The sequence below is a fragment of the Acinonyx jubatus genome, chromosome B1 (assembly GCF_027475565.1).
Source record: "Acinonyx jubatus isolate Ajub_Pintada_27869175 chromosome B1, VMU_Ajub_asm_v1.0, whole genome shotgun sequence".
Classification (NCBI taxonomy): domain Eukaryota; kingdom Metazoa; phylum Chordata; class Mammalia; order Carnivora; family Felidae; genus Acinonyx; species Acinonyx jubatus.
Genome location: NC_069382.1, coordinates 185560374 through 185587657, shown reverse-complemented (window position 1 = coordinate 185587657; position 27284 = coordinate 185560374). Strand labels below are relative to the sequence as shown.

At 36.7% G+C, this 27284-nt stretch overlaps 1 protein-coding gene across 4 annotated transcripts in view; it reads left to right on the top strand.

Annotated features, from left to right (window-relative positions):
* Positions 1-27284, top strand: part of SLIT2 (slit guidance ligand 2) — a 373799-nt gene that overhangs the window by 267498 nt on the left and 79017 nt on the right. For 3 of the 4 annotated variants that reach the window (XM_053217522.1, XM_053217521.1, XM_015085041.3), the window contains 8 exons: positions 7952-8023; positions 12151-12294; positions 12407-12570; positions 13537-13560; positions 17114-17264; positions 19866-19940; positions 21964-22107; positions 25799-25942. In XM_053217522.1, coding sequence (XP_053073497.1) covers positions 7952-8023; positions 12151-12294; positions 12407-12570; positions 13537-13560; positions 17114-17264; positions 19866-19940; positions 21964-22107; positions 25799-25942 — 918 coding nt within the window. The remainder of the gene's footprint in view (positions 1-7951; positions 8024-12150; positions 12295-12406; positions 12571-13536; positions 13561-17113; positions 17265-19865; positions 19941-21963; positions 22108-25798; positions 25943-27284) is intronic. The other variant, XM_015085043.3, reaches the window with a different exon arrangement.

Sequence of the window (27284 nt, the reverse complement as noted above, 5' to 3'; positions counted from 1 at the left end):
TTGGTCCAATGGGCTATAAAGTAATTCTCGATCAGCATACTCGTATACTGGAGACCGTATGTTGAATATAAGTGATGTGTAATAAAACCAGAGAGAAGTTACCCAGTTTGTCACTGCTCGTATTTGGATGACATTATCCAGACCCCTCAGGTATTTATTTTCCTTTCAGCTGAATTCATTTTCATCTTTCAATTTCTTTTAAAATTTTCTTTCCCTCATAGGAATGCAGCACAAAGTCTCACTGGCCTCCTTGCACTTTATATCTTTATGTAATGACATGCCTTTGTCCCATTTTTATGAATTTTGGCCTTATTTTCTTGATTCTCATCCAGCTTCTCTGTCCCGGTCTTTGGATTTTTTATATTTTTAAGTCATTTTTCCTTGCTACCATTTTGATTTTACTGCATATAAGAAAACTGTACCAGCTCTACTATTGCTATCCCTTTCTGTAGAGAAATCTCATCCCGTAACATTTACTGTTTCTTTATGATAATATTTTATGATTGACAGTCCACATACCCAATAATGACTACATAGATTTCCTTCATCCTTTTGTGATTCCCCCCATATTTATTTCCCTATGTACCCAAACTGTCTCATTAACAATAAACATCCATTTTTTTAACATGATCTTAAAGAAAACAATGATTGTTGGAATAAAATGTTTCACAATGTAATAAGACACATCTCCTAACCAGTCCTCCATTCATATTATTTGAGCCAACTTTTAAGGCAAAAGTCCCAAATGAAAAACCTGCTAAATTATTTGCCCCTTTATTCTTTTTTCCCTTTTATTTTTTTAAATTTTATTCCAGAATAGTTAACAATACAGGATTATGTTATTTTCAGGTGTAAAATATAGTGTTTCAATAATTCTATACATTACTCAGCGCTCAGCATAAGTTCTTGATCCCCTTCACCTATTTCACCCATCCCCCCACCCACATCCTTTCTGGTAACCGTCAGTCTGCTCTTTGTAGTTGAGAGTATGTTCTTTAGTTTGTCTTTTTTCTTTTAACTTTTTTTTAAACTTTATTTTGAGAGAGAGAGGGACAGAGACCAAGAGAAACAGAGAGAACGTGAGTGGGGGAGGGGCAGGGGGAGAGAGAGAGAGAGAGAGAGAGAGAGAGAGAGAGAGAGAGAGAATCCCAAGAAGGCTCTGCATAGCACAGAACCTGATGCGGGGCTGGAACTCATAAACCGTGAGATCATGACATGAGCCGAAATCAGAGTCAGATGCTTAACCAACTGAGCCACCCTGGCACCCTTGGTTTGTCTCATTTTTTTACTTGTTCATTTGTTTTGTTTGATAAATTCCACACATGAGTGAAATCATATGGTATCTGTTTTTCTCTGACTGGTTTAGTCATTTAGCAATGCACTGCCTAGATCCATCTATGTTCTTGCAAATGGCAAGATTTCATTCCTTTTTATGGTTCATACTCTATTGTGTCTATATATAGAGAGAGAGAGACACTAATATATATATATATACACACACACACACACACACACATATATACATGTATATATATATATATATACATGTATATATATGTAAAACCATCTCTTCTTTATCCATTTGTGTATTGATGGACACTTGGGCTGCTTCCGTAGCTTGGCTATTGTAAATAATGCTGCTGTAAACATAGGGGTGCATATATCTTTTCAAATTAGTGTCTTGTATTCTGTTGGCAAATACCCAGTAGTGGAATTACTGGATCATATGGTAGTCCTATTTTTAATTTTTTGAGGAACCTTCATACTGTTTTCCACAGTGGCTGCACCAGTTTGCATTCCCAAAAACAGTGTGTGAGGGTTCCTTTTTATTCACATTCTTACCAACACTTACTGTTTCTTGTCTTTTTAATACTAGCCATTTTAACAGGTGTGAAGTGATATCTCATTGTGGCCTTGATTTGTATTTCCCTGGTGATGAATGATGTTGAGCATCTTTTCATGTGTCTAGTGGCAATCTGTATGTCTTCTTGGAGAAATGCCTGTTCATGTATTCAGCCCATTTTTTAATTTGGATTATTTGTGGGGTGGTTTTTTTTTTTGGTGTTGAGTTGTAGATGTTCTTTAGCTATTTTAGAAACTAACCATTTATTGGATATGTCATTTGCAAATATATTCTCCCATTCAATAGGTTGCCTTTAATTCTGTTGATTGTTTCCTTTTCTGTGAACAAGCTTTTATTTTGATGTAGTCCCAATAGCTTATATTTGCTTTTGTTTCCCTTGCCTCGGGAGACATATCTAGAAAAATGTTGTTACAGCTAACATCAGAGAAATTCTTGCCTGTGCTCTTTTCTAGGAATGTTATGGTTTCAGGTCTTACATATAGGTCCTTTAACCATTTTTTAGTTTATTTTTGTGTCTGGTGCAAGAAAGTGATCCAGTTTATTTATCTATTTTTTCTACATAACTGTCCAGTTTTCCCAACACTATTGGCTGAAGAGACTCTTTTTCCCAATACATATTTTTGCCTCCTTTGTAGAAGATTAATGGACATGTTAATAGTGGATTTCTTTCTGGGTTCTCTGTTCTATTGATCTATATGTCTATTTTTGTGCTAGCTCCTTACTGTTTTGACTGCTATAGCTTTGTAGTGTATCTTGAAATCTGAGATTGTGATATTCCCAGGTTTTTTTTTGTTTTTTGTTTATTTGTTGTTTGTTTTTCTCAAAATTTCTTTGGCTATTTGGGGTCTTTTGTGGTTCCATATGAATTTTAGGATTATTTGTACTAGTTCTGTGAAAATTGCTCTTGGGATTTTTTGATATGGATTGCATTAAATCTGTAGATTGCTTTGGGTAATGTGGGAATTTTAACAATATTTATTCTTCTATTTCAGAGTATGGGGTATTTTTCCATTTGTGTTGTCTTCAATTTCTTTCATCAACTTTTTATCATTTTCAGAGTACAGGTTTCTGCCTCCTAAGTTAGGTTTATTCCTAGGTATTTTATTATTTTTGCTGCAACTATAAATGGGATTGTTTTCTTAATTTCTCTTTATGCTAGTTGATTATTAATGTATAGAAATGCAACAGATTTATGTATATTGACTTTGTATCCTGTGACCTTATGGAATTCATTTATGTTTTAGTAGTTTTTTTGGTGGAATCTTAAGGGTTTTGTATACATAATATCATGTCATCTGCACAGAGTGAGAAATTTACTTTTTCTTTACCAATTTTGATGCCTTTTATTTCTTTTTCTTATCTGATTGCTGTGGGTAACACTTCCAGTACTATGTTGAATAAAAGTGGTGAGAGTGGACATCCATATCTTAGGTAAAGGGATCTCATTTTTTCACCATTGAGGATGATGTTAGCTGTGGGTTTTTCATAGATGGACTTTATTATATTGAGGTATGTTCCCTCTAAACCTACTTTGTTAAGGGCTCTTATCATGAATAGATGTTGTAATTTGTCAAATGCTTTTTCTACATCTATTGAAATTATCATATGCTTTTTATCCTTTCTCTTGTTGACGTGTTCTATCGTGTTGATTTGATTTGCAAATATTGAATCACCTTTGCATCCCAAGAATAAATCCCACTTGATCGTGGTAAATGATTTTTTAATGTATTTTTGGATTCAGTTTGCTAATGTTTTGTTGAAGATTTTTGCATCCTTGTTTATCAGTGTTATTGGCCTTGTAGTCCTCTTTTTTGTAGTGCCCTTATCTGATTTTGGTATCAGAGTGATGCTGGCTTCATAGAATGAATTTAGAAGATTTCTTTCATCCTCTATTTTCTGGAGTTGTTTGAGAAGAATACGTATTAAATCTTTAAATGTTTGTTAGAATTCATCTGTGAAGCCATCTGGTTTTGGACTTCTGTTTGTTGGGAAGTTTTGTGTTTTTTGTTTGTTTGTTTGTTTGTTTGTTTTACTGATTCAATGTCATTGCTGCTAATTGGTCTGTTCACATTTTCTATTTCTTAAATTATACATATGAGTGAAATCATATGGTATTTGTCTTTCTCTGGCTGACTTATTTCACTCAACATAAATATACTCTAGCTCTATCCACGTCATTGCAAATGGTGAGATTTCATTCTTTTTGATGGCTGAGTAATATTCCATTGCATATATACACCACATTTCATTATCCATTCATCAGTTGGTGGGCATTTGTGCTCTCTTCATAGTTTGCCTATTGTTAATAATGCTGCTACGAACATCGGGGTTCAGGTACCCCCTGGAGTCTGTATTTTTGTATCATTTGGGTAAGTACCTGTTAGTGCAATTGCTGAATCATATAGCAGTTCTATTTTTAACTTTTTGAGGAACCTCCATACTGTTCTCCAGAGTGGCTGCACCAGTTTTCATTCTCACTCATAGTGCAAGATGGTTCCCCCTTCTTGGCACCTTATGTGGAGTATAAGAAACAAAACAGATGACCATATAGGAGGGAGAGAAAAAGAGAGACAGAAACAAACTATAAAAAACTTATAAAGATAGCAAACTGAAGGTTGGTAGAGGGAGGTGGGTATGGGATAGGCTAGATGTGTGATGGATATTAAGGAGGATAGTTGTTGGGGTGCCTGGGTGACTCAATCTGTTATGCATTCAAGTTCAGCTCAGGTCATGATTTCACGGTTTGTGGATTTGAGCCCTGCATCAGGCTCTGTGCTGACAGTTCAGAGCCTGGAGCCTGCTTCAGATTCTGTGTCTTCCTCTCTCTCTGTGCTTCCCCCACTTATGCTCTGTCTCTCAAAAATAAATTTAAAACATTAAAATTTTTTTTAATGGAGGGCAGTTGTTATGATGAGCATGGTGTGTTGTATGTAATTGGTGAATCACTGGATTGCACTCCTGAAACCAATATTGCTATTGCACTATATGTTAACTAACTAGAATTTAAATACAATTTTGAAAAGAAACATTTTTTTCTTTTTCTCCCTGATTCAGTTTTGGGAGCTTATATATTTCTAAGAATTTATCCATTTCTTCTAGGTTGTCCAGTTTGTTCATATATAATTTATCATCATATCCCTTTGTATTTCTGTCAGCTGTCATTTCTCCTCTTTTGCTTCTGATTTCGTTTATTTGAGTCCTCTTTTTTTGGTGAATCTGTCTAAAGGTTTATCAATTTTGTTGATCTTTTCAAAGAAACAGCTCTTGATTTCATTGATCTCTTCTATTTTTTTAGTTTCCATTTAATATATTTCTCTATTCTTTTCTTTATTTATCTACTGGTTTGGAGTTTTGTTTGCTTTTCTTTTTTTAGCTCCTTTAGGTGTAAGTTTAGGTTATTCATTTGAAGTTTTTCTTGCTTCTTGAGTAAGAAATGTGCTGCTATCAACTTACCTCTTGGAATAGCTTTGCTGTATCCCAAAGGTTCTGGACTGTTGTGTTTACATTTTATTTTGTCTTCATATATTTTTTTTTTTATTTTGTCTTTTATTTCTTTGTTGACTTATCCATTATTTAGTAGCATGTTATTTTACCTCCTTGTATTTGTGTTCTTTCCAGATTTTTTCCTTTTTTTAAATGTTTACTTTTGGGGGGGAGGGGCAGAGAGACAGAGGGTGAGAGAGAATCCCAATCCGCTCTGACAGCACAGAGATAAATGCGGGGCTCGATCTTATGAACCATGAGATCATGATCTGAGCCAAAATCAAGAATCAGACACTTAACCAGCGGAACCACCCAGGAGCTCCCAGGTGCTTATAGTTGATTTCTAGTTTCATAACTTGCTCCTTAATTCTTATATGGGTCCCCACAATTTATATGCATCCTATTTCCTTTTTATATTTCATTGAGTTCAAAATATGAAACTCCTTTAATATTCAAAATTGCTATTTTGGGTTCCTCTTTGAAATCATACTTGGCTCACTTCAGTTGTATTATTCTGGCACAAGGACAAGTGATGCATATTCAACAAACAACGGTTGCATTCAGTTTAATTGGACACCAAGCTTAGAACCTCGTAAAAGTTCCTGACACATAATAAGTATATGATATCTCTTGTTAAATTTAGTCAGTTGAATGATATTGCATTGAATATCCTGAAATAGTGCCACCTTGATCTGCTCATGTGTGTTCCCATAAGGCCTCTGACCTTAAAAAAATGCATTTATTATTGCTTATCCTTTCTTAATTCCCTTACCTCTTTGATGCTAACAATACAGAGTTCTCTCTTTTTTTTTTGGATTTTTAAAAATAGTTTTTCTCTAATTGATCTACCTTATTTAAAAGCATCTATATTCTGCACAAATGAACTTTTATGTTATATTATATAACTATACCACTGGGATCTATACAAGTAGAATGTCTCCTTACACGATATAGTGTCCAGCCATATTTATTTATTCCCTTGAGAATTTCCTTCCTATATTGTAATACATCCCACCTCTCACTGACATCTTAAAAGGAAACAACAGCTTTTCCCTCACTCTTATTTATTTCTCTTGAATTGTTATTTTAGTCCATTTCAAACAGAAATCATATACTGCTGCCAAACATATTAATTATTTAGATTCTCATTTCAGCTTTTTCCTTTACATATTGTGACATCCTTTATGTCTTTTCTGAAAGAACATTTTTCTCATTTTCAGAAGAAATAGGATCAATGTAGAGAATATAAAACATAAAGAAAAGTATATAGATGCAAATTAAAATCACCTCTGAATGGCAAATTGCCTGCCATCCAGAGATTTTCTGCTTTTTTCCTTATATAAGGAACTAAATTAAGATCATACTATAATGTACTTCTTTATTGTTTTGTTCAACTTTAATGTTATATTAACACTTTCATGTCATTAAATATTTCTCAAAATATCATTTTTGTGAATGTGAAATATGCATTTAACCAATGCCCTTTTTGGGGGGATTTGGAGATATTTTATTTGTGTCAATTTTTCATTGTTATAAGTTATGCCATGATTGACATTTTGTACACAAAATACTGTGTTTGTGATTATTTTCTTCAGCCCCTAAAAGTAAAACTAAGTAAAATTTTTTATAATTGTCTTTACAACTCTTGGTATGTATTGCCAGTTGGTCCCCCTAAGGAATATAATTTCTGTCTTTTCCCATTCGTTATTGTGGTTCCCTACTTTGGGGGTAAAAAATAGATAGGCATCATGGCAGACCTGTTGCTAATAGCCAGCATGATGAGTCAACCCATTTCTGTTCATCTGTTGTTGAAATCCCCTCATTTCACCCATCTTGTTAATTATTCCTTAATTTGTCCACTTGCTAACTTATTTCTTCAATTGACTCCTCAAACAATGATCGCTCATCAACCCAATGTTAGAATGTCACTGCGTACCCAAATCAATGCAAGGTGCCAGGTGTGTTGAAGGGACTAAACCGTGGTTCTTGCACCAGGTAGCTGCACATAGTGGCTGATCAGAGCTAAATACCATGAGAATACATTCCTGTTCATGTTTTTGGAGAAACGTGCATTTCAAAAATGTTTCTGTACTCGTATTAGTGATCACTTTCTACACATACCTTACAATTCTCAAGCATATACATTATGTAACAAAAAGCTTACCTTTATGTAGATTCCGTTCACTTTTTACCAGTATAATAAGCCTAAAACTCATTCCTTTAATGAGCAATGAATTCCACATTTAGTGTTCTCCTTTTTTATTTCAGAATGCAATACTGTGTGTGTGTGTGTGTGTGTTGAAAAACATGACAATTTAACAGTGAACGTTTCTATGAAAAGGCATTAAATAATGGAATGAGCTCACTTTTGTTAATTTTCTTTGTTTTTCAATGTTTTCTGAACTTTCTGCCATATGTATATATCTGATCTATAATCAGGAAAAAACACATTTGCAAATTGAAGTTTGTTCACTCAGCTATAGTTTTTATGATGTATGGAGTACTTACTAACCTCCTATATGCCTGAATACATATATATTGGGTCAATTTGTTATGCTGGCTTGATGTCTAATTTCTTTTTCATTTAAATCATGTTTTTTTCAGTGTCCTCTATGGAAATAAGATCACGGAACTCCCAAAAAGTTTATTTGAAGGACTGTTTTCCTTACAGCTACTGTAAGTATTTGATTGTTTCTGATCTGTTGAACCAAATATTTTAGTCAGTGTACCATCTCATATTTTCATGGAAGCTTCAGAAAAACTCGACCCCAAATGACATAGTTTAATGAAATGGAAAAGATTAGTCTAGTGCAGCTCACATTGATGGTGGTTATTTATTTGAAGACACAGCACTTTGAAGTTGTCTCAAAACCTTTCTCTCCACCCTGTCAGAAATATATGCTTCCTGGCTACTCTGTCATTTAAAGCTTGTGCAGTCCCTGCCCTTTGTGAAACTCTCTGCTTTGATTTAACAGTAGTTGGGAAGGAGAGTGACATAGTGATATGTTTATCCACCTTTGTCCAAAGAATGTGCAGGGGTAACAGTGGTGGAATAAGGGCCAGAGCACAGCAATAGCACCCAACTTGGTATATACTGAGAAAATTATCTATAAATCGCTGGATTGCATCTTTTAAAAACCATTCTGCTTAGACAATAGCTACCATTCATTTGTGTCAAAAGAATTTACTATACATACATGTATAAGAACAAAACCTGGCCACAAAGTGTTTAAATGAATGCTCCTATTGAAAAGGAAATTGGAAGAAATATGCTAACATTAAGATGATTACTGTTAGATCATCAAATTCTGTTCAAATCACCAAACATGTAGACTTTCGCATTCAGGGGATACAAATATGACGATGATGTACTGTGCTCTCTCAACTAGTTCACAGCCAGTTGACTCTAAAATTCTTAAGTTTAAAATGGTACTTTCTCTGTCGAGTGTATACATGTGCTGGTGTCAGGGTTTGTACCACTGATCTTGTATAAATTTACTCCTAATCCCCCAAGACTTCCCAGACGTAGATCTCTTCCCTTACTGGGTAAATGTAAGTTCTTACTTACATCCTAGACTTCATGTTTTAAATTTTTATCAGTATCAAGAAACATATTTTATATCACAGTCCAGTTTCACACACAACACACACAGACACACACACATGAAGCAAATTGTTAACTAAATAATATTTGGCCTTACTGTGTGTAGTGCTCTCCATTTTGCTACATTCTCTCTCTCTGTATGTCTCCCCCTCTCTCTTTTCAATCTCTTTAATACTGTACAACCCAAAAAATTGATTTTACAAGAGACCAGTAAGTCATGATAAATACAGATCCTTGTGCCCTAATGTCTTTATTTGGGTTTCAAATTATTTTTAACCCTTGAGGTGGACTCAGCAAATACTGTTTCTGATCTTTAATAGAATGACTCTGTATACATTACATACACTATAAATATAGCTATTGCTTTAGTCAAGCATTATCTATATATTACCTGCTTCTCTGTCATTCTTTTACATTCTCGTAGCACTATTCTCCTTGCCATTTACTCGTAATCTCTTGCTATCACTGGCCTGCTTAGTACCCACACTGAAAATAGCACCTTCTCTCCCCTTCCACACACACTTACTGGTCGTTGATGTAACAAACAGGTGAATAAACCACGGGATCTGTATGGAGATGAACCTTACTTAAAAAGCTATCTTTGTCCCTCAGCCTAATATTTTGTCCCCAGCTCAAGGCCCATCCTTAAGCCTGCCAGGACTAAAGCAACATGATTATCTCTTTATGGCTAGCTGAGAACTTGGTTAAGCATCTTAGATTTGCTTGAACAGATGAAAAGAAGTAAGTGAAAGGAACGGAAGAAAGTAGTGTCTAACTCTTTCTTTCTCCTAATTTTCAGACCACATAATGTAAAGTAAGTACAAAATGCTCAAACAGGCACCTTTTTCAATTGTCTTCCAGGCTCCCTATTTTGTCCTTCTCCTTACTTCTGCTCTCTGACTCCTTCATTTGGCTGACAGATTGGAGAACACAGTAGGTGTGACCTGTGTTGTGGCACAGAGTAGAGAAATGGGATTATCAGTCCACACCTCAGACTAGTTCCTAAACTTTTAAGAAAGCATTATGAGGACCACAGAGAAGATCAAATGTCAGGTCCTAAAGGGGGGGGGTAAAAAAGAGGAGGAAAGAGAATCACCACAAGGAAGTCATAGCTTTGCAAGTATGTGGAATCCCTAAAAATGCAAGTAAAACAGAGGTGCCGGGGTGGCTCAGCTGGTGAAGCATCCAACTCTTTAATATTGGCTCAGGTCATGATCTCACAGTTCATGGGATTGAGACCTATGTTGGGTTCTGGGCTGACAGTGTGGATCCTGCTTGGGATTCTCTCTCTCCCTCTACCTCTCTGCCCCTCCCCAGCTCATTCTCTCTCTCCCTCTCTCTCTCTCTCTCTCTCTCAAAAATAAATAAATTTTTAAAAAGCAAGTAAAACAGAAATACCCTATGTTAATTAGAGATTCTTATGATCAAAGAGAAACCATTTTCAGTATATTAAATAAGGCATACAAACCCAAACCACAGAGCACATATTTTTTGAGCTACTAAATATTTGTTTAAGTATCAAAGCACTAAACTAAATGCTAGCAGAGAAAAAAATATCAAAAAAAAATTCTGTGCTCATGGAGGGCAAATAAGTAGGCCTGCATAAAGTAGGTGCCAAGACTAAATAGCACTGAACAACTTCCTTGGGAACCCAGAGGAAGAAATACTTTAGTTGGATGGAAGGCATGCTCTGGAAAAGGTAAGCTTCCCGTGAGGCCATAATAGGCCACAGGATTGAAGAAAGTGGAAGGCGGGGCAAGTATATTCCCAAAGGGAGTCCAACATGAATAAAAGCTGAGACATGATCTCATATACCCTACGAGAAAGGCGTTTGTCAAAGTATGATTTGTGAACCACAGTTTCACAGAACATTGATGTCGAATATTGAGAACATGTTGAAAAAAAAATGAGTGTGTAGGATATTGTGTTAAACTAACTTAAGTGGATGTTTATAATGCAAGACCAGGGCCTTTAATATGCTTATGAACTGTGTCACTCTCCAAGAGGGCTGTAAAGTATTAATTCAACAACAGGTACTTATGGAGCACTTAGTATGTGCTCAGCACGGGAGAAACATTAGGGAGCTAAATCGACAAATACGCCTGCTGTCTGGAGGCAACATGCAAATGACAGCAATGAAGTGAGAAGTAAATCAGGGGTGCCTGGGTGGCTCAGTCAGTTGAGCATCCAAGACTTTATTTCGGCTCAGGTCATGACCTCACGGTTCATGAGATAGAGCTCTGCATTGGGCTCTACACTGACAGCACAGAGCCTGCATGGGATTCTCTTGTCTCCTCTCTCTCTGTCCCTCCCCTGCTCTCTCTCTCTCTCTCTCTCTCTCTCTGTCAAAATAAATAAATAATCATTAAAAAAAATAATGTAACAAGTAAATCATATACAACAGAAAGAAATACACACTTAGGAAAACAGAAAAAAAAAAGATCATAGTAAAGAAATCGAGTGTGTTAGAGGTTGAGGAGGGGCAAACGCAGGGGATGGTATTAAAGAGAGTGGTCGGGGTAGGCTGAATTGAGAAGGTAAGATTGGACCAAACTCAAAGAAGCAGAGTAGTCAGACAGCAGGGAAAAGAACATTCCAAGCTGACATCCCTACATGGAGACCTGTGTGGCTGGAGCTGAAGCAGCTGGGGGAAAGAATGTGGAGGTCACAGAGTCAGAAGGGGGCGCTAACGGTCCTATTGCGCCTTAAGGCAATTTGTCAGGACTTTGGTTTCGTTAAGAGCAGTTTGAGAGTTGTTGCCTGGCTTTGAAAGGAAAGTGATCTGTGTTTTAAAAGGCTCACTCTGGCTTCTGTTTTGAAAGTAGACCGAACTTCTTCACAGAGCAGCTGGAAAGACTAATGTTTTATGACGGGTTTTTTTATGGCATCCTTGACTTCAGAAGTTGGCTCTGCTTTGTCTACTGCACTACCCTTCCACCTTCCAGAGAATATGTTTCATTATTTCTTCTGAATAAATGTATGAGTACCACTAGATTTATTAAACTGCATGCCCTTCGCTTTATCTGCTATAACCCCAAATCTTCCACCTGTGGTACCTAAATTATTACAGTTAAAATGTTAATGTTGAGGTTCAGAAAAATGTATTTGTTGATTTCTTGTATTTCTCAAGAAGGACAGAATCTTAAAGGTGGGTTAAGAAGATGCTGCACTTTAATTCTGCAACTATTTGATCAAACAGATTATTGAATGCCAACAAGATAAACTGCCTTCGGGTAGATGCTTTTCAGGATCTGCACAACTTGAACCTTCTCTCCTTGTACGACAACAAGCTTCAGACCATTGCCAAGGGGACCTTTTCACCTCTCCGGGCCATTCAAACCATGTATGTATCTATGGCTTGGATCAACTATGGTGACTGGTGTCTTCACTATGGATTTGAGAGTTGAGTTCATTGCAAGTCGAGTATAAAAGTGTTCTGTATGTGTTTCTGAAAGGCATTTGGCCCAGAACCCCTTTATTTGTGACTGCCATCTCAAGTGGCTGGCGGATTATCTCCATGTCAACCCCATCGAGACCAGTGGTGCCCGCTGCACCAGCCCCCGGCGTCTGGCAAACAAAAGAATAGGACAAATCAAAAGCAAGAAATTCCGTTGTTCAGGTAATTTCTTACTTTATGTGACATTTCACTTGTGTTACCAAAAACAGTGGTTATGGAGACCTAGAGACAGCTGGTTATCAGATCAATTATCAAACATTGTAGAATAGAGTTCTACTTCTGTCCACAAAGAACTAAATAAAGAGAGCTGTAGACACAATTCATATATCCCTCCTATATGTAATATTTTTAACACTATATCCAGCATAACAAATAGGCTACCAGCCAAGAAAAAAGATGCCTGGATACTTCATGCTGTATTTTTGGAATTTGAACTTTTAGCAAACTCAGAATACTTTTCAAGTCTGTTAAGTTGTATGTTTGTTGGATTATTCTCCATTGAAAAACTTTAGGTAATCAATCACGTTCTCATTTCTTCAGACAGGGAACTGAGACTTAGTTAGGTGATTTGCTCAGGCTCAGAATTAGGGGGAAAGATTTCCCTATCCCTTGCTTCTCGCACCAAATGTGTTTTCTTATTTTTCATCCTCTTATTTCAAATAGGATTCTGAGAATAATTTTTTTTTCCAAAAGGCCATCTTTTAGCATTTGGGGAATATCATACTTATTTATAAAAAGCTAAATGTAGATACATTGTATTACCATTAAATAAAAGACCGACTGCAGTGACATTTACTATTTGCTTTGGACTAATCTTTTCTGTTTTCCTACGATAAAACACATTCTGAATGTTTTGGGTAGTATGTTATCTGACTATTGCAGGGGTATTTCACATTCGGCAGTTAATTCATACTAAAAAGCTAATATCAAAACAAAGCTATTTATTGTCCGTGGTTCTAGATACATTTACTACTCCCTGTACATTATTATATCTCAGCCACTGCTGTGAATAGAATTCACTTAATTATCTATAGTGCCTTTAGTCCATTCTTAATCTAATATAACTCCTATCTCTGCTTGCTGACATTCAGGTGCATCTTCTATTTTTTTTTCTCTTTTTTTATTTAGCTAAAGAACAGTATTTCATTCCAGGTAGGTTTTGCTCGGTAGTAGGACTAACCACAGATACCCTTTCCTCACCTTATAAAATATAGCTTCTGAAACTTTGATGTGCATGCGTTTGAAAGTACAGTGGGTACTCTGTAGATAGATTTACTTCTGCATAGATCACTTGTAGCTGTTTCCTGAAAACCTGACCTTTGCATGCAGCTTCTGATGTTAAACTTATATATTATTAAACTCCCATCTTTTTTTTTTCTCTTTCACTTTGGCACATTATCTAAAATTTCTCACAGTACCTAAAACGTTTGAACCTGTAGCCTTCTACTTAAATCATTTTCTCTCCTTATGTTGTATATCTGATCTTTCAACCTGTTTTTAAAATGTAGCTTATTGAGCTGGTTTTAAAGACAGAGACCTTTCTGTTGTCAAAGAACTAGTTCTACATGAAATCAGTTACCAACACATAGAATGAATTCTCTTTTCAACCATGAGATTTACTTTTTTGATGTAACTATACTAAAAATGTATGCCTTACTTTTTGTTTTATTTGGCTTACTGATGCTTCACTTTTTATACAAAAACAGCAACTTCCTGCTTGCTTACATACAGTTATATGTTGTTTGTGACTTAACAAAACTGAACAAACTTCTTGTATACCTGGAGTGACAATATAACTCCACAAAAACAATATTGACATGCATCCTGGAAGCATCATGTGTTCATAGGCACGAAGTGCCTTGAATAATTTAAGCATATGAATGGAATGCATTTTAGAAAAGTAATTGAAATGTTTTACCACTACAATCTCAACACTGTCAAGGCTGATGATTCTGGAACTAGCTCTTTGAAATATGTTTCTTCACTTCTTTTTTCCTTGCCTGCCAACTGTGTAAAATGCCTCTTGACTTGTTTGTTTTAGACCATTATATAAAAATATGTGTTAGTAATTAATTGGCTACATTTACCATCTCCTGGGGATATTCTAGACTATTATATATTTTAACACCTACCAATAAGAAGATTATTTATACAGTGTTAGTATGCAAAAACCATACTGATTTTTTAAAGGAGAGTACTGGGTTAGGTTTGGTCTTTATATTAAGGAGATATGTGTTATTTACCTTTATTGAATTATAATTTGAATAATTTTGTTCATTTAATGGATTTTGTTTTATTACTTATTTTGAGCTTGAGTGATCAATAGTATTTTACATATTACACTGGCTACATAAGACATAACATGGTGGAAAGAACAGTTGATTGGCCTTTATTGGCAATCTTTAAAATTCATTATTTTTACCTCACTATTAAGCAGAAAGTCATCTGATAGCTATTACTTACCCAGAAAAAGCCATATTCTAAACACCAGAACACCTATAGGATAAAACATTAATATTGCTTAAATCCTCAAATTCTGCCAATTAATATAATTGTTACCGAATTCTTCAATTAATTACATTTAACTCTACTTTATTAATAATTTAGAAATTAATATTTCTGGATCACCAATTAAAGACCCAAAGTCAGATTGTTTTCATAAATTCTGATACAGTTTTGCCCATTTACTGACAGCGGTCAAAATAAGCTTTCTTGGAAATACATTTTATATGTGATGCCATAGCTTCATTTTGAATTTCTGTTAATTCAATTTGCATTAAAGCAATAATAATAGAAGTCAGGACTCAGAAGGTTTCTTTGAGCCTTTTCTCCCTCTTTTTTCTCTTATAGATTTCAATTAAAATTTTATCCTACCTAAACAGTCTCCATAAAAGAAACAGCATTGTCATTGCATGGAATGCAGATTATTTTAAATGTAAGATACCCAGAGTAACTGTCATGTAGACCTTGTTGCCAGTGTTTCTTCATTTCACTTTTAAAACGAAAGCCTAAACTGCATTACAAAAGTTCCTCAATAAATACCTTGGCATTAATTGCCAAATCTAATGAAATGATTATATTCAGCTTTGCAATCTGATGAGATTCTCATTTCATTTCCACTAAGTGACATTATTTATAAGTTGGAAAAATCATTAAAAAGCATGTAAGCCACCACCTAAGGATTAATCCAGATGGATTTGTTTGTAAAGATCTCCATGACTCGTTTTTCACTTCAGTTTGCTTGTTTACCTGCCTACCGTCATTCTATATGGCATTCTAGATACTATAGTGATAACTCAAAAGAAAATCTATCTTGCAGAGAGTTCATCATTTAAAGGAATCGACAAGAACCTAACTTGTGCTGTGCATCTTGTATGCCATTGCTTTTCCCGTAAGACCACTGTGCTTCAAAAAATTACTACAAAAGCTTGCAAAGCATGACGATTGCTGTCATACTATGCCTTTCCCGTCCAATTGCCATAGCAAGGAAAGAAGGAGGAGACCTTAGCTAGTTTTATGTATGTGTTTATTAATCTTAATCGGGATTACTCTTTCTTTCCTTCTTGGTGATTTTTACTTTTGCAGGAATTCACCATTTTGGCTGTAAGTAAAAGTGTCTGATCTGAAACATAATGTCCTCCCTTTTCAATCCTGATGTACCTTCTTCTAGTCTCGGTCTTTTGCGCCTTTTTTCCGCCCCCCAAGAAGAAACCACAGATCTTTTGAGCTTCTCTGTTGTCCTTGTAGCTCACCTTCAACTTCTTCCTGGATGTTGTTCCCGAAAGCTGTTGTTTCCATTCTGCAGTTCTGAGGAACAATGGAGGCACCTTTCAGTGTAGCCCCCTTCTTTGTGTTTCCAGGAAATCTTCGGTAGTAATACTCTTACTATGGTCATAAACATTCTGCGGGAAGAATGCATGTCATGTAAACAGTATTACGTTTCCAGAACGTCTGTAGCTTTTTCTCCTGCTTCCCTTCATCTTTCCTCTCGGTCTTACCCTTGGCCTAGTGGATGGTGTAGTGATTATGTAGCGAGATTTTCTGTTGTGCTTGATCTAACCATGTGGTTGCCAGGTATGAGTAAAACATGGTTCCGTCAAGCACCATGGAACGTCACGCAGCTTTCTACAGCATGACAAGCTGCTGAGGCTTAAATCAGGATTTACTGGTCTCTTTTTATAAAATCAAAATGAAAAAAGAGGGCTTTTTAGGCATTTCTGAAGATTATGTGAGAGGGAGAGAATACTAAAAGACCATAGAAAATTTAAAAACCTGAGTACATCTATTTGCCTTGAAAGCCCTAATTTAAAATGATATATAGGAACATGTTTATTACTGGATACATTTTAAATTCTTGACTCAGAGAAAAAAAATAAACTTTTTAACAATTAATAGCCATTGTATGATTAGCTGTCAAATAGGCTAGAATGGCTCATAACTGGATCAGCAGAAAGTACAGCTGTGAAAAGCTCATCTCTATTAATGTTTTCCTGTCCTGTGAATCTGGTTACTTTTTTTTCCAGCAAATTCCAAGCCCTTGTTTTAACCCTCTCCTGACATCCATTGACCAAAAATTCCCCAAGTTGTCTCCCTGCTGCATAATCTATAGTTATCTTACTATTTTTCTTCCTACAAATTAATGAATATTCTAACCTTTAGACTAAGTATCTTTTTTTTTTTTTCTTTTGGCTTGAATCCTCAATAGGTACAGAAGATTATCGATCAAAATTAAGTGGGGACTGCTTTGCAGATTTGGCTTGCCCTGAGAAGTGCCGCTGTGAAGGGACCACGGTAGATTGTTCCAATCAGAAACTCACCAGAATCCCAGACCACATTCCCCAGTACACCGCAGAGCTGTGAGTTCATCTCCTAACAAAATCCAGGTTGGGAGGGAGGGAATGAAAGCATGAAGCAATGGAATTTTTGTCTTGCTCTTTTATTCTTGATGATTGCATTGATTTTAATGAACACTCATGGCCGTAACTCTCCTTTGTACAAAGATAGATTAGAGGCTATCTGACTTCATCTTTCTGGTCCAAGATACGACTCCAGAAGTTAATTTACTTCTCAAAAATTCAGTTAGCTCTTGATAATGCTAAGAATAAGAGCATTCATTTGATATTTATTTCTTGGGTATTATTTATGCCCATACCCATTTCTAAAAATGTAATAGATTTCTAAGGGATATAGTCTTTCACAGCAACCAAATAAAGTACTTTGAGAGTCACCATTTTGAATCTCTGTATATTATGAATTAAAGCAGAGAGCCTTTATCCGCTTTATTACTTCACGGACCTGAAGGTGGAAGGATTCAGTGATTATCAAGTATTACAGCACAGCGGGTAGGTTTTGTTTTTCCTGAGTAATGGATAGCATAGCAGAAAAACAAAAGAATAGTGAGATTAGATTTATATTTATAACCCTAACAAGGGCCTAGCACATACTAGGTGCTAAAACATGTTTGTTGAATCATCTATAGATTCTGTGCCATGTATGGTTTGCCTTTAGTGACATTATTTATAAAACTAAGACTAGTGTTCTAAAAATTGAAGAAAAACCTGGTGACATCTCATTGTTTTCGGAACATCTTAGCAACGTTTATGTATAGCACCATCTGGTATCTGCCACTTCTTTGCAAAGTCGGTTGTCTTTTTCTGCATGCATAACCCTTTTGTCTTCAACTAGATTGTAGCTCCTTGATGACAGGGATTGTGTTTTATGGTTTATCTCCCACCATGCCTATATTCGTGCCTGTTACTTAATAAATTCTAAGCAATTTGAGTAATTTCAAATAATGTAATGCTTTCAAAGGGATGACAGAAACTACCCCGAGGCTGTAGTGATACTTTTTTTTTTTTTTATTCCTGTTACTTTTTGAATCTATTTCATAGCTCCAGGATGTTTTGAAATGTGTGAAGAACATGCAGTAAAAGGCCTGAACTCTATTTTATGGTCACGTAGGGAGTTGTGTGTATTGCCGATATTATTACAAACAATAATTCAAATTATATCTTCCTGCATGATAACAGCTTAAATAGGCTTACTTGTCAATTAAGAATTACAGCACTAACATCTAATTTATTATTCAGCAAAGTTTTTGTGTGTTTTAAGAAATTAGGAGCTTTTTAAATTATACATTTAAAAATCAGTACTGGGAAGAAAAGATTTTCAAATTATGTATCCAGTAGGGGACTTCTATCCAGAATATATAAAGAGCTATTACAACTCAACAATAAAAAAGGTATATTACCCAATTTAAAAGTGCTCAAATCATTTGTGTGCACATTTCTCTAAAAAAGAAATACAAATGACCAATAAGCACCTAAAAAAATGCTTTGTATCATCAAGTATTAGGGAACCATAAATCAAAACCACAGTGAGGTAACACATCCCCTAGAATGGCCATAAAAGCAAAAAAAGACAGTAACAGGTGAGAGAAATTGGACCCCTCATGCATTGCTGGGGGAATATAAAATGACACAGCATCTTTGGAAAACAGTTTGGCTAGTCATCAAATTGTTAAATATAGTTTTTCTATGTAACCCAGCAATTTCACATCAGTGTAAATATCCAAAGAAACCAAAAACATGTATCTACACAAAAACTTCTACCCCAATGTTGGTAGCAGCACTATTCATGATAATCAAAAAAAGTAGAAACAACCCAAATATCCATCAGCTGGTAATGGGATAAACAAAATTGGCATGTCCATAGACTGGAATATTATTTGGCCATAAAAAGGAATGAAGTGCTGACATACGCTAAACATGGATGAACCTTGTAAACATTGTGTAAAGTGAAAAAAGCCACACTTTTCATGAATTCATTTGTATGAAACATCCAGAATAGGAAACTCCATACAGACAGAAAGTAAATTAGTGGTTGCCAGGGACTGAGGCAGGGAGGGAAGCAAATTGAGAGTGACTTCTGATGGGTATGAGATTTCTTCTTGGTGGTGGATATATTCTGGGATTAGGCAACAAACATAGTTGCACAGATTTGTGAATACACTAAAAACCACTAAATTGTACACTGTAAAAGAGTGAATTTTATGGCATATAAACTGCATATCAAAAAATCCATTAGTAAAAAATATTTGCAGCAAGTGGTTAGAAAAAATGGTTAAAAATGCTTTTTGGGAGAAAAATGCTTTGGGGGAGGAGGGACAATAGTGGAAAAAAGTTTGAGAAAGTTTATTCTATAAATTACTGAGTGAGAGCTAGTTTTGATTTTTGATCATTGGTTTTCCTTATTATATGCTTCTTCATATTTTATTTTGATCATTGAAATTTGAGTGAAATGGGGAAAAATCAGTACTTCCACAGATTTTCTGTGGCATGTGTTCTCTATTTTACTTTGGAATAATTATTAAATGATCTTACAATTCTGTTATGAGAAATAAAATCTAATCCCTTCCTAACTGTTGGTAATGAAAGGTTTTTTTCTTTTCTTCTGAGGCGTCTCAATAATAATGAATTCACAGTGTTGGAAGCTACAGGAATCTTCAAGAAACTTCCGCAGTTACGTAAAATGTAAGCCGTGCATTAGCCACCTTTTAAAATTTCTGTGCTGTTTTGTTGTGTTTTTCACATCCCTTTGCAATTTTATTCAGATTTCTTTGGAAATTGGAAACTATAAAAGGCTGGGCGAAATTTCCATACAATGACTACCTGTGACAGGATTTTAGGGTAATTTCTGAGAGGAGTTTCAAGCGATGCCAACCACGTTTTCTCTAACAGAGCCCCTAGCATCTTATTTTAATTCAGCAGCTGGTTTGTTATGTGGCCACAGCAGGAATTCAGCAATCTAAGCACATTAGAAATGGGTGCGGTAATGTTTTGTAACTTCCTTTACTATTCCCTAAACCACGCTGTTATATCTCTTTCAGCACATTCATGTCAACTATTTGACTTTTTGCTTCATTAAACTTTCATTAGAAGATAGTCAAAATTAATGATTGGTAAACTGGCTTGATAGCTCATCTGTGTTACTACATATCCACAACTCATGTTTTAAAATCAGTTTATCAACTCATCAGTTTCAGTAACACTCAGACAATATTCCCCTCCCCTGAGGAGGTGGAAGGGTGGGAGGGACAGAACAGAGGTCAAGTATGTAAGGCCAATGGAACAGCCTCCATCTGAGAGGAAACGTTGAAAGGAGAAAAGGAGCATTGTTCTGTTTCATATCTGTATCTGGCCCATGGTCACACTGACTTGTAAGTGGCAGAGTAGTCTACTTCCTGTGCACTTAACTCCCATGTTGTACTGCATCCCAAAGAGTTTCATATTATTTCATTTTTCTCCTTTTCACTGGCACTGATTGCTCTTACGTTTTACTCATACCTTTGAAGTCAACACATATTTATTGAGCAACTCCTACATGCAGTGCTCTGAGAGGAATACAACGATACATAAAAATGATCCTTGTTCTGGGAGCATTCTGGGTCTTTGAGTGAGCAATGAGAAAAGGAAAGATAGAACCTGTAGCAAGGGGTTACCTCAGTTGGATGTTTTTGCCCTCTGGGCAAGCATTGTAGTATTTTGTGTTACACAGGATATTGACAGTTAAGTTGGCTGTTTTGACACATTATTACAATAAGAAGTTTTACTGGGAACAAACCCCTATTCTGATACATTTCTTTTATTTTTTAATTTTTTTAATGTTTATTTTTGAGAGAGATAGAGACAATGCGAGTGGGTTAGGGGCAGAGAGAGAGGGAGACACAGATCTGAAACAGGCTCCCGGCTCAGAGCTGTCAGCACAGAGCCCGACGTGGGGCTCGAACTCACGAGCTGTGAGATCATGAACTGAGCCAAGGTCGTACACTCAACCAACTGAGCCACCCAGGCGCCCCTATTCTGATACACTTCTGATGCTATCTAAATGTTCACACATTTAACCCATCTTTCTTCTCTCTACCCAATTGCCTTCTTTTAGTCATTAATTCATTCAGTAGTCTTTGGGGCATTTCTTTAAAAAGTTCCTTTTGAAGTATTGTGCTGAATATAAAGGTTTTTTGTTTGTTTGTTTTTTTCAACGTTTATTTATTTTTGGGACAGAGAGAGACAGAGCATGAACGGGGGAGGGGCAGAGAGAGAGGGAGACACAGAATCGGAAACAGGCTCCAGGCTCTGAGCCATCAGCCCAGAGCCTGACGCGGGGCTCGAACCCACGGACCGCGAGATCGTGACCTGGCTGAAGTCGGACGCTTAACCGACTGCGCCACCCAGGTGCCCCTGAATATAAAGGTTTATACAACACAATACCTGACCTCAACAATGTTAGACTCCTAGTGACCCTTGAAGATCATTTTGACGTTGATTGGGCTGGTATTTTTTACCATAGACATTCTCCCCCAATATTATCATCAGTTTGGTTCAATGGAATAGGAAGTGTGGTGTCTTTTCAGAACCTGTGGTGCTTTGCAGTGAAAAGCTTGGAAATTATGGAAGAATTTGCTTAGTAGAAGAAAATGGTCAGACATGTTGTCTCAATGCCCTTGTTGAAAGAAATAGCTTAAAATCTTGATTTCAACATTTTTTTTTAATTTAGAAACTTTAGCAACAATAAGATCACAGACATTGAAGAGGGAGCATTTGAAGGAGCATCAGGTGTAAATGAAATACTTCTCACGAGTAATCGTTTGGAAAACGTTCAGCATAAGATGTTCAGGGGATTAGAAAGCCTGAAAACTTTGTAAGTATTCTCATCTGCATTCTGATTCTTCCATCACAGCACTGTAGTTCACTGGTCATTATAAGTCCAGGTGGGGGAGTAGCTCAGACTCCTCCTCACCCTACCATCTCAACGTCTGTCTACATCTCTCTCTCACAGATACACAGACGCGCGCGCGCGCGCACACACACACACACACACACACACATCCTGTGTGTGCAAACATTCCCTTCCTAGAATCCCCCAGACTTCGGTGTGTTGCTTGCAAAAGATTGAGAATGTCTCCTGATGGCTGATTCCTCAGCAAAAAAGATTGCCCTTGTTCCAGTGCTGGTGCAGATTTCCTCCCTTCCCTGGTTCTGCCTCCAAATGTTCATTCTCTTGCCTTTTCATCAAACGCCTCCATCTAACACTTGCTCTTGGCCCCAGGGGTCTAGCTTCAGAATCCAATCCAACCCCTGTGGCACAGAATAACTAACGGTTCATCTGGAAACCACCTTTGTCTGCTCCTGTGAGGTTTTAGTGAAAAAGAGACTGACTGACGGTAGATCGTGAACCGTCTATTTCAAAGCAACATGCTAAGAGTTGTGCCTACTTGCTCGGGGGTAGGGAGGTTGGGACAAAGAAATTCGTTATGTTTCCAAAAAGTTGTTGACCAAAGAGGACAGGGATTGGATTGAATAGCAAAAACCGCACTTTATGTTAACTTGAATTTTCTACGGTGCATATATGTAGTTTTTATTCTCTCGGAAGTATATAATTATGTTTGACAAAAGTGGCAACCTAAAATTGGAAGATGTACAAATCAACACTCTGAAGCGTTTGGAGGACATGAAGGAAACTATTTGTAACCAAGAAGCAGCTGATGGTGATCACAGTGGAGAGAGGTCCACACTCTACTGTCTCTCCTAAACTGTCACCCTGTCCCTCAGAGCCACAACCAGAAGGGTGGATACTTGAGGACATCCCTTGCCTGCTCTTTATCTGGCGCAGAGGGAGAAGACCATTTCCCCGGCCAGCGTGGATGTGTTCCTAGCATCCTGAATTCAAGTCCTACTGAAAATATCTGCCCATGAATGTAGACGTTTGCTCCTGAGCCTCCCAGGGATAGAGTGAAACCTAACATCCAGCAGGGCTAGCCTGCAGCCCTCCCACAGACTAACTTGAGCCCCTTCAAAACGTTATGCAAATAGTCTTTTAGCCTTTTTATGGAGGAGATACCGAGGAGAGGGTAGAGGAGAGCAGAGAAAATACACCACAGGCGGCTGCATCTGTTCCTGCCCCCACCTCCCTCGTCCAGGCTGCTTCAGGAGACTCTGCAAAACACGAATCCTACAAGCAGAAGCATCTTTTGTTGGAAGATAGTTGAGGGACTGCTTGTTACTGGCACCTTCTTGAAGAGGCAGCGTGGGGGTTGGGAAGAGGAGGGGAAGGGGGTGAGGAAGGAGTCTGTATCCCGCCTACATCAGTCTGCCTTGGGCTGCCATAGCACGATACCACAGACTGATGACTTAAGCCACAGAAATTTGTTTTCTCACAGTTCTGGAGCCTAGAAGTCTAAGATCAAGGTGCTGAGAGGGTTGGTTTCTAGCGAGATTTCTTTCTTGACTTGTAGTTGAAACCTTCTCCTTCTACTCTTACATGCACTTTCCTCTGTGTACAGAGAGAGAATGCTGTGGTGTCCCTTCCTCTTTGTATAAGGACACCAGTCCTAAAAGATTAGAGTCCCACCCTCAGGACCTCATTTAACTTTAATTACCTTCATCAAGACCCTGTCTCCAGATATGGTCACATTGGGGCTCAGGACTCCGACCTATGAATTTTGAAACACACAGTCAAGTTCATAACACCATCCCAAGCAGCTTATTCCAGTGTTTTCTTCTGACCAGTTTCTTTCGCAGGACTCTCCCTGAGACAGGTCCTCTAAATTCACTTTCTCCTTCATTATATTTCTAGCGATGTTTTTGTGCCCCAGATGTTTGGGCACAAACAGATGTGAGTGGCTCTATCTTTAACCCACTCTGCCACACAAGAATACTAGAGCATTTTAGAGCCAAGCTCAGTATTCAAAGGACGAAAGTAGGTTTGTCTGGACATATGTATCTCTCTAAGTGATATCTTTGGGCTTGGGACTATGAAGATTTTGACAAGACACCCCCATTATCCCTAGACTTCTTAACTTTTTGAGACTAATAAACCTCTTAATAATATGTGCACAGATTTCAGTGTGTCTTTGAATATTTGACATTGCAGCCAAAATGTGGTACATATGTGCACTTATGGATTTTTCTAGTAACAAGGAGTAAAACTTTTCTTTAGCTTCTCCCAGGGGTCCATGACTCCACTAAGATTAAGACCAAATACTCTTTATTACTTTATGGCAAATGATAGTGTGGATAGAAATACCTCTCTGTTGTGTATTTGTTTCCTAACGTAAAATTATTCCTTGACAAGGAAGGCAGCATCCTTTCTCCCTATACGTGACTTAACAGAATGCGAAAGTTGATAGTTCTTATGTATTTCTTAGAGCAACCTAGAATTTTAAAGGAACACTTTGTTATTCACTTATTTTTGCCTCTTTTTTTTTTTTAACATACTGCAATCTTCTAGGAAGGTGTTCAACACACGCCTTGAAAAGTTAAGTAAAATAACCTCAGCAATTCTGAATAAGATTCATGGCAACTATTCATTTTCACAGGCTTTTTAAGACATTTTTCATTCCTTCTCTAAGCTCCACAAATAAACAGTTCGGCAAAGAATTGAGAATGGAGCCAAAACTTCAGCAGTGACAAGGAAAAGACATCAGTGTTAATCCTAGTAATGGCAGTTGCTAAAAATTTAAAGAGGTCAGGATTCTTTAAAGAGAAGCCGGTTTGGAGGCACCCGGAAGTCTCAAGAGTGTCTGACTCTTCATTTTGCTCAGGCTGTGATCCCACAGTCCATGAGTTCTAGCCCCACATCGGGCCATGCACTGAGAGTGCAGAGCCTGCTTGGGATTCTTTCTCTCTCCCTGTCTCTCTGTTCCTTCCCTGCTTGTGATCTCTCTCTCTTTTTCCAAATAAATAAATAAACTTAAAAAAAAGCGAAAGAGAGAGAGAGAGAAGCAGATTTAAACTTCATTGTGAACAACTGGGATCTGTTAACTCTTGCCTCTTTTTAAGTTCCAAACTTTAAAATGATAAAATAATTTTCATAAATAACGTGTGCAAGATTTGCAGGTGCTCAGTCTAGTTTGGGTTCCCCAGCCTATGCTGACATTGACTTGGCATCTAAGTCCTTGAGATGCTCTCAGTTCCCCATCTGCTGTGTGTGACTATTGATTCTTTTCTGCTTCCTTTCTGTTAAACCTCAGATGTAATGCTACCGTGAATACACAAATCACAGGCCTTCAAGGGCTCAGAGAGCTGTAGGTGAATTAGGACATTATGTAATCAGGCAAACATAATTATAGCATCAGAGGAAGACATCCTACCCTCATCAGATGGGGCTGTGAGTCCACGTGAGGCTCACCCGTGCTTTTTTGTAGATGAGTGCAATCATTGCAAACTAAGCATTTTTTGGTATATATCCACAGCAATTCCTAATGACAAGAGATCACTCAGAAAACAGTAATGAATGCCACACATTTGCAGAGGGGTTATTTGGATCCTCAGATGGGCAAAACTGATTGCTTGATGCTTTCTCTCCATAACAATGTTCTCCTTTCCCTCAGGATGTTGAGAAGTAATCGCATAAGCTGTGTTGGCAATGACAGTTTCATAGGACTGAGTTCTGTGCGTTTGCTTTCTTTATATGATAATCAAATCACTACCATTGCACCAGGGGCATTTGATACTCTGCATTCTTTATCTACCCTGTAAGTATGAAAGATCTTCTTCATTTCTGTATTACTGAGCCAATGTATTATATTTGTTCCTTTTATTAATAGCATTTTAATACATTATTAGGCTTTTCACAAAAATGGGATCAAGGGTTTAGTGTTCAACAAATTTGTATGTTAAATTTATGTTAATTTTTCTAAAAATATTACTTACCCTCTCATATTAAAATTTAACAAAATTTATAATATTTTCAATTATTTTTTATAGTAATGTGATGTGACTTGATTTATAAATTTTAATCTTATAACTTGATTGCACTGCAAATCACAGAAATGTAGTAGATTTCCCCAGTGTTCTCACGTCGGAGTCTTTTCGGTGTAAATACCATAAAAACAGAGCTGATAGGGTTATTGCCAACAAACTATGCTCAAAAGGATCATTCACAGTGACAGGAGCGACATTAGGATGGCCAGACCAACAACAGAGACTGTTCACTGGAGGGCATTTACAATGATATTAGGAAAATATTGAAGAAATAGGTTGAGCCTGTCCAAGAGGATATTTTATGTAGACAGTTAGAAAATAAAGAATATTTGTAGGTCCATAGATAGAACTCAGAAGGTGTTGTTTTAAAAAAAGAAACAAACAAAACCCTCTAAACAATATATTTTGGTTCTCTTATATGTCATTATCTAAAGAGCAGTATTTGAAATAATAAATCTTATAACAGATTTGATTTCCTAGTGATGGTGGCATCTAAATATACTAATCTAACTGGAAAGGTAGTTAGAAAGGAAAAACAAAACAGAAAACATGTTCAACATAGCTCGAGTCACTGCAGAAATAATTTGAGGGAAGCATCCATCCATCAGTAAAGTACTTAATCCTCTTCTACATAAAATGTGACACTTTACATCGAGTGACTAATTTGTGCATATTAAAGATGGCATGTTTATAAATAATAAGGTTGTCAATAGGTTTGTGCTGAAGTGGTGAGATGCCAAAAGTATTGAGATTTGTAGAAGTAAATTCATTTTTATAACTGGCATTTAATCAACTCAGCTGTCAGTTTAGATGGGAAACCTATTCTCTGGAGCAAATAAGGGATGGAAATCTTGAAATGATAAATTAATAAAATAGCTGTTGTCAGGTTAAACTCAATAATATAAGGTAATCAGCCTCCATCTTTATATTAAATTACTGCATTATCAGTGCAGGGAAGTTTGACAGCAAATCAGATCTCTGACGAGTTTAAATTCTCTCTAAATGAGATATCTATCAGAATCCCCTGCATAAACCTCCAAATTGCTTACTTTGCTTTATTTTCTCCATGAAATTATTTGAAGATTCTTATTTGAAAGTGTTGTTTTTTTTCAA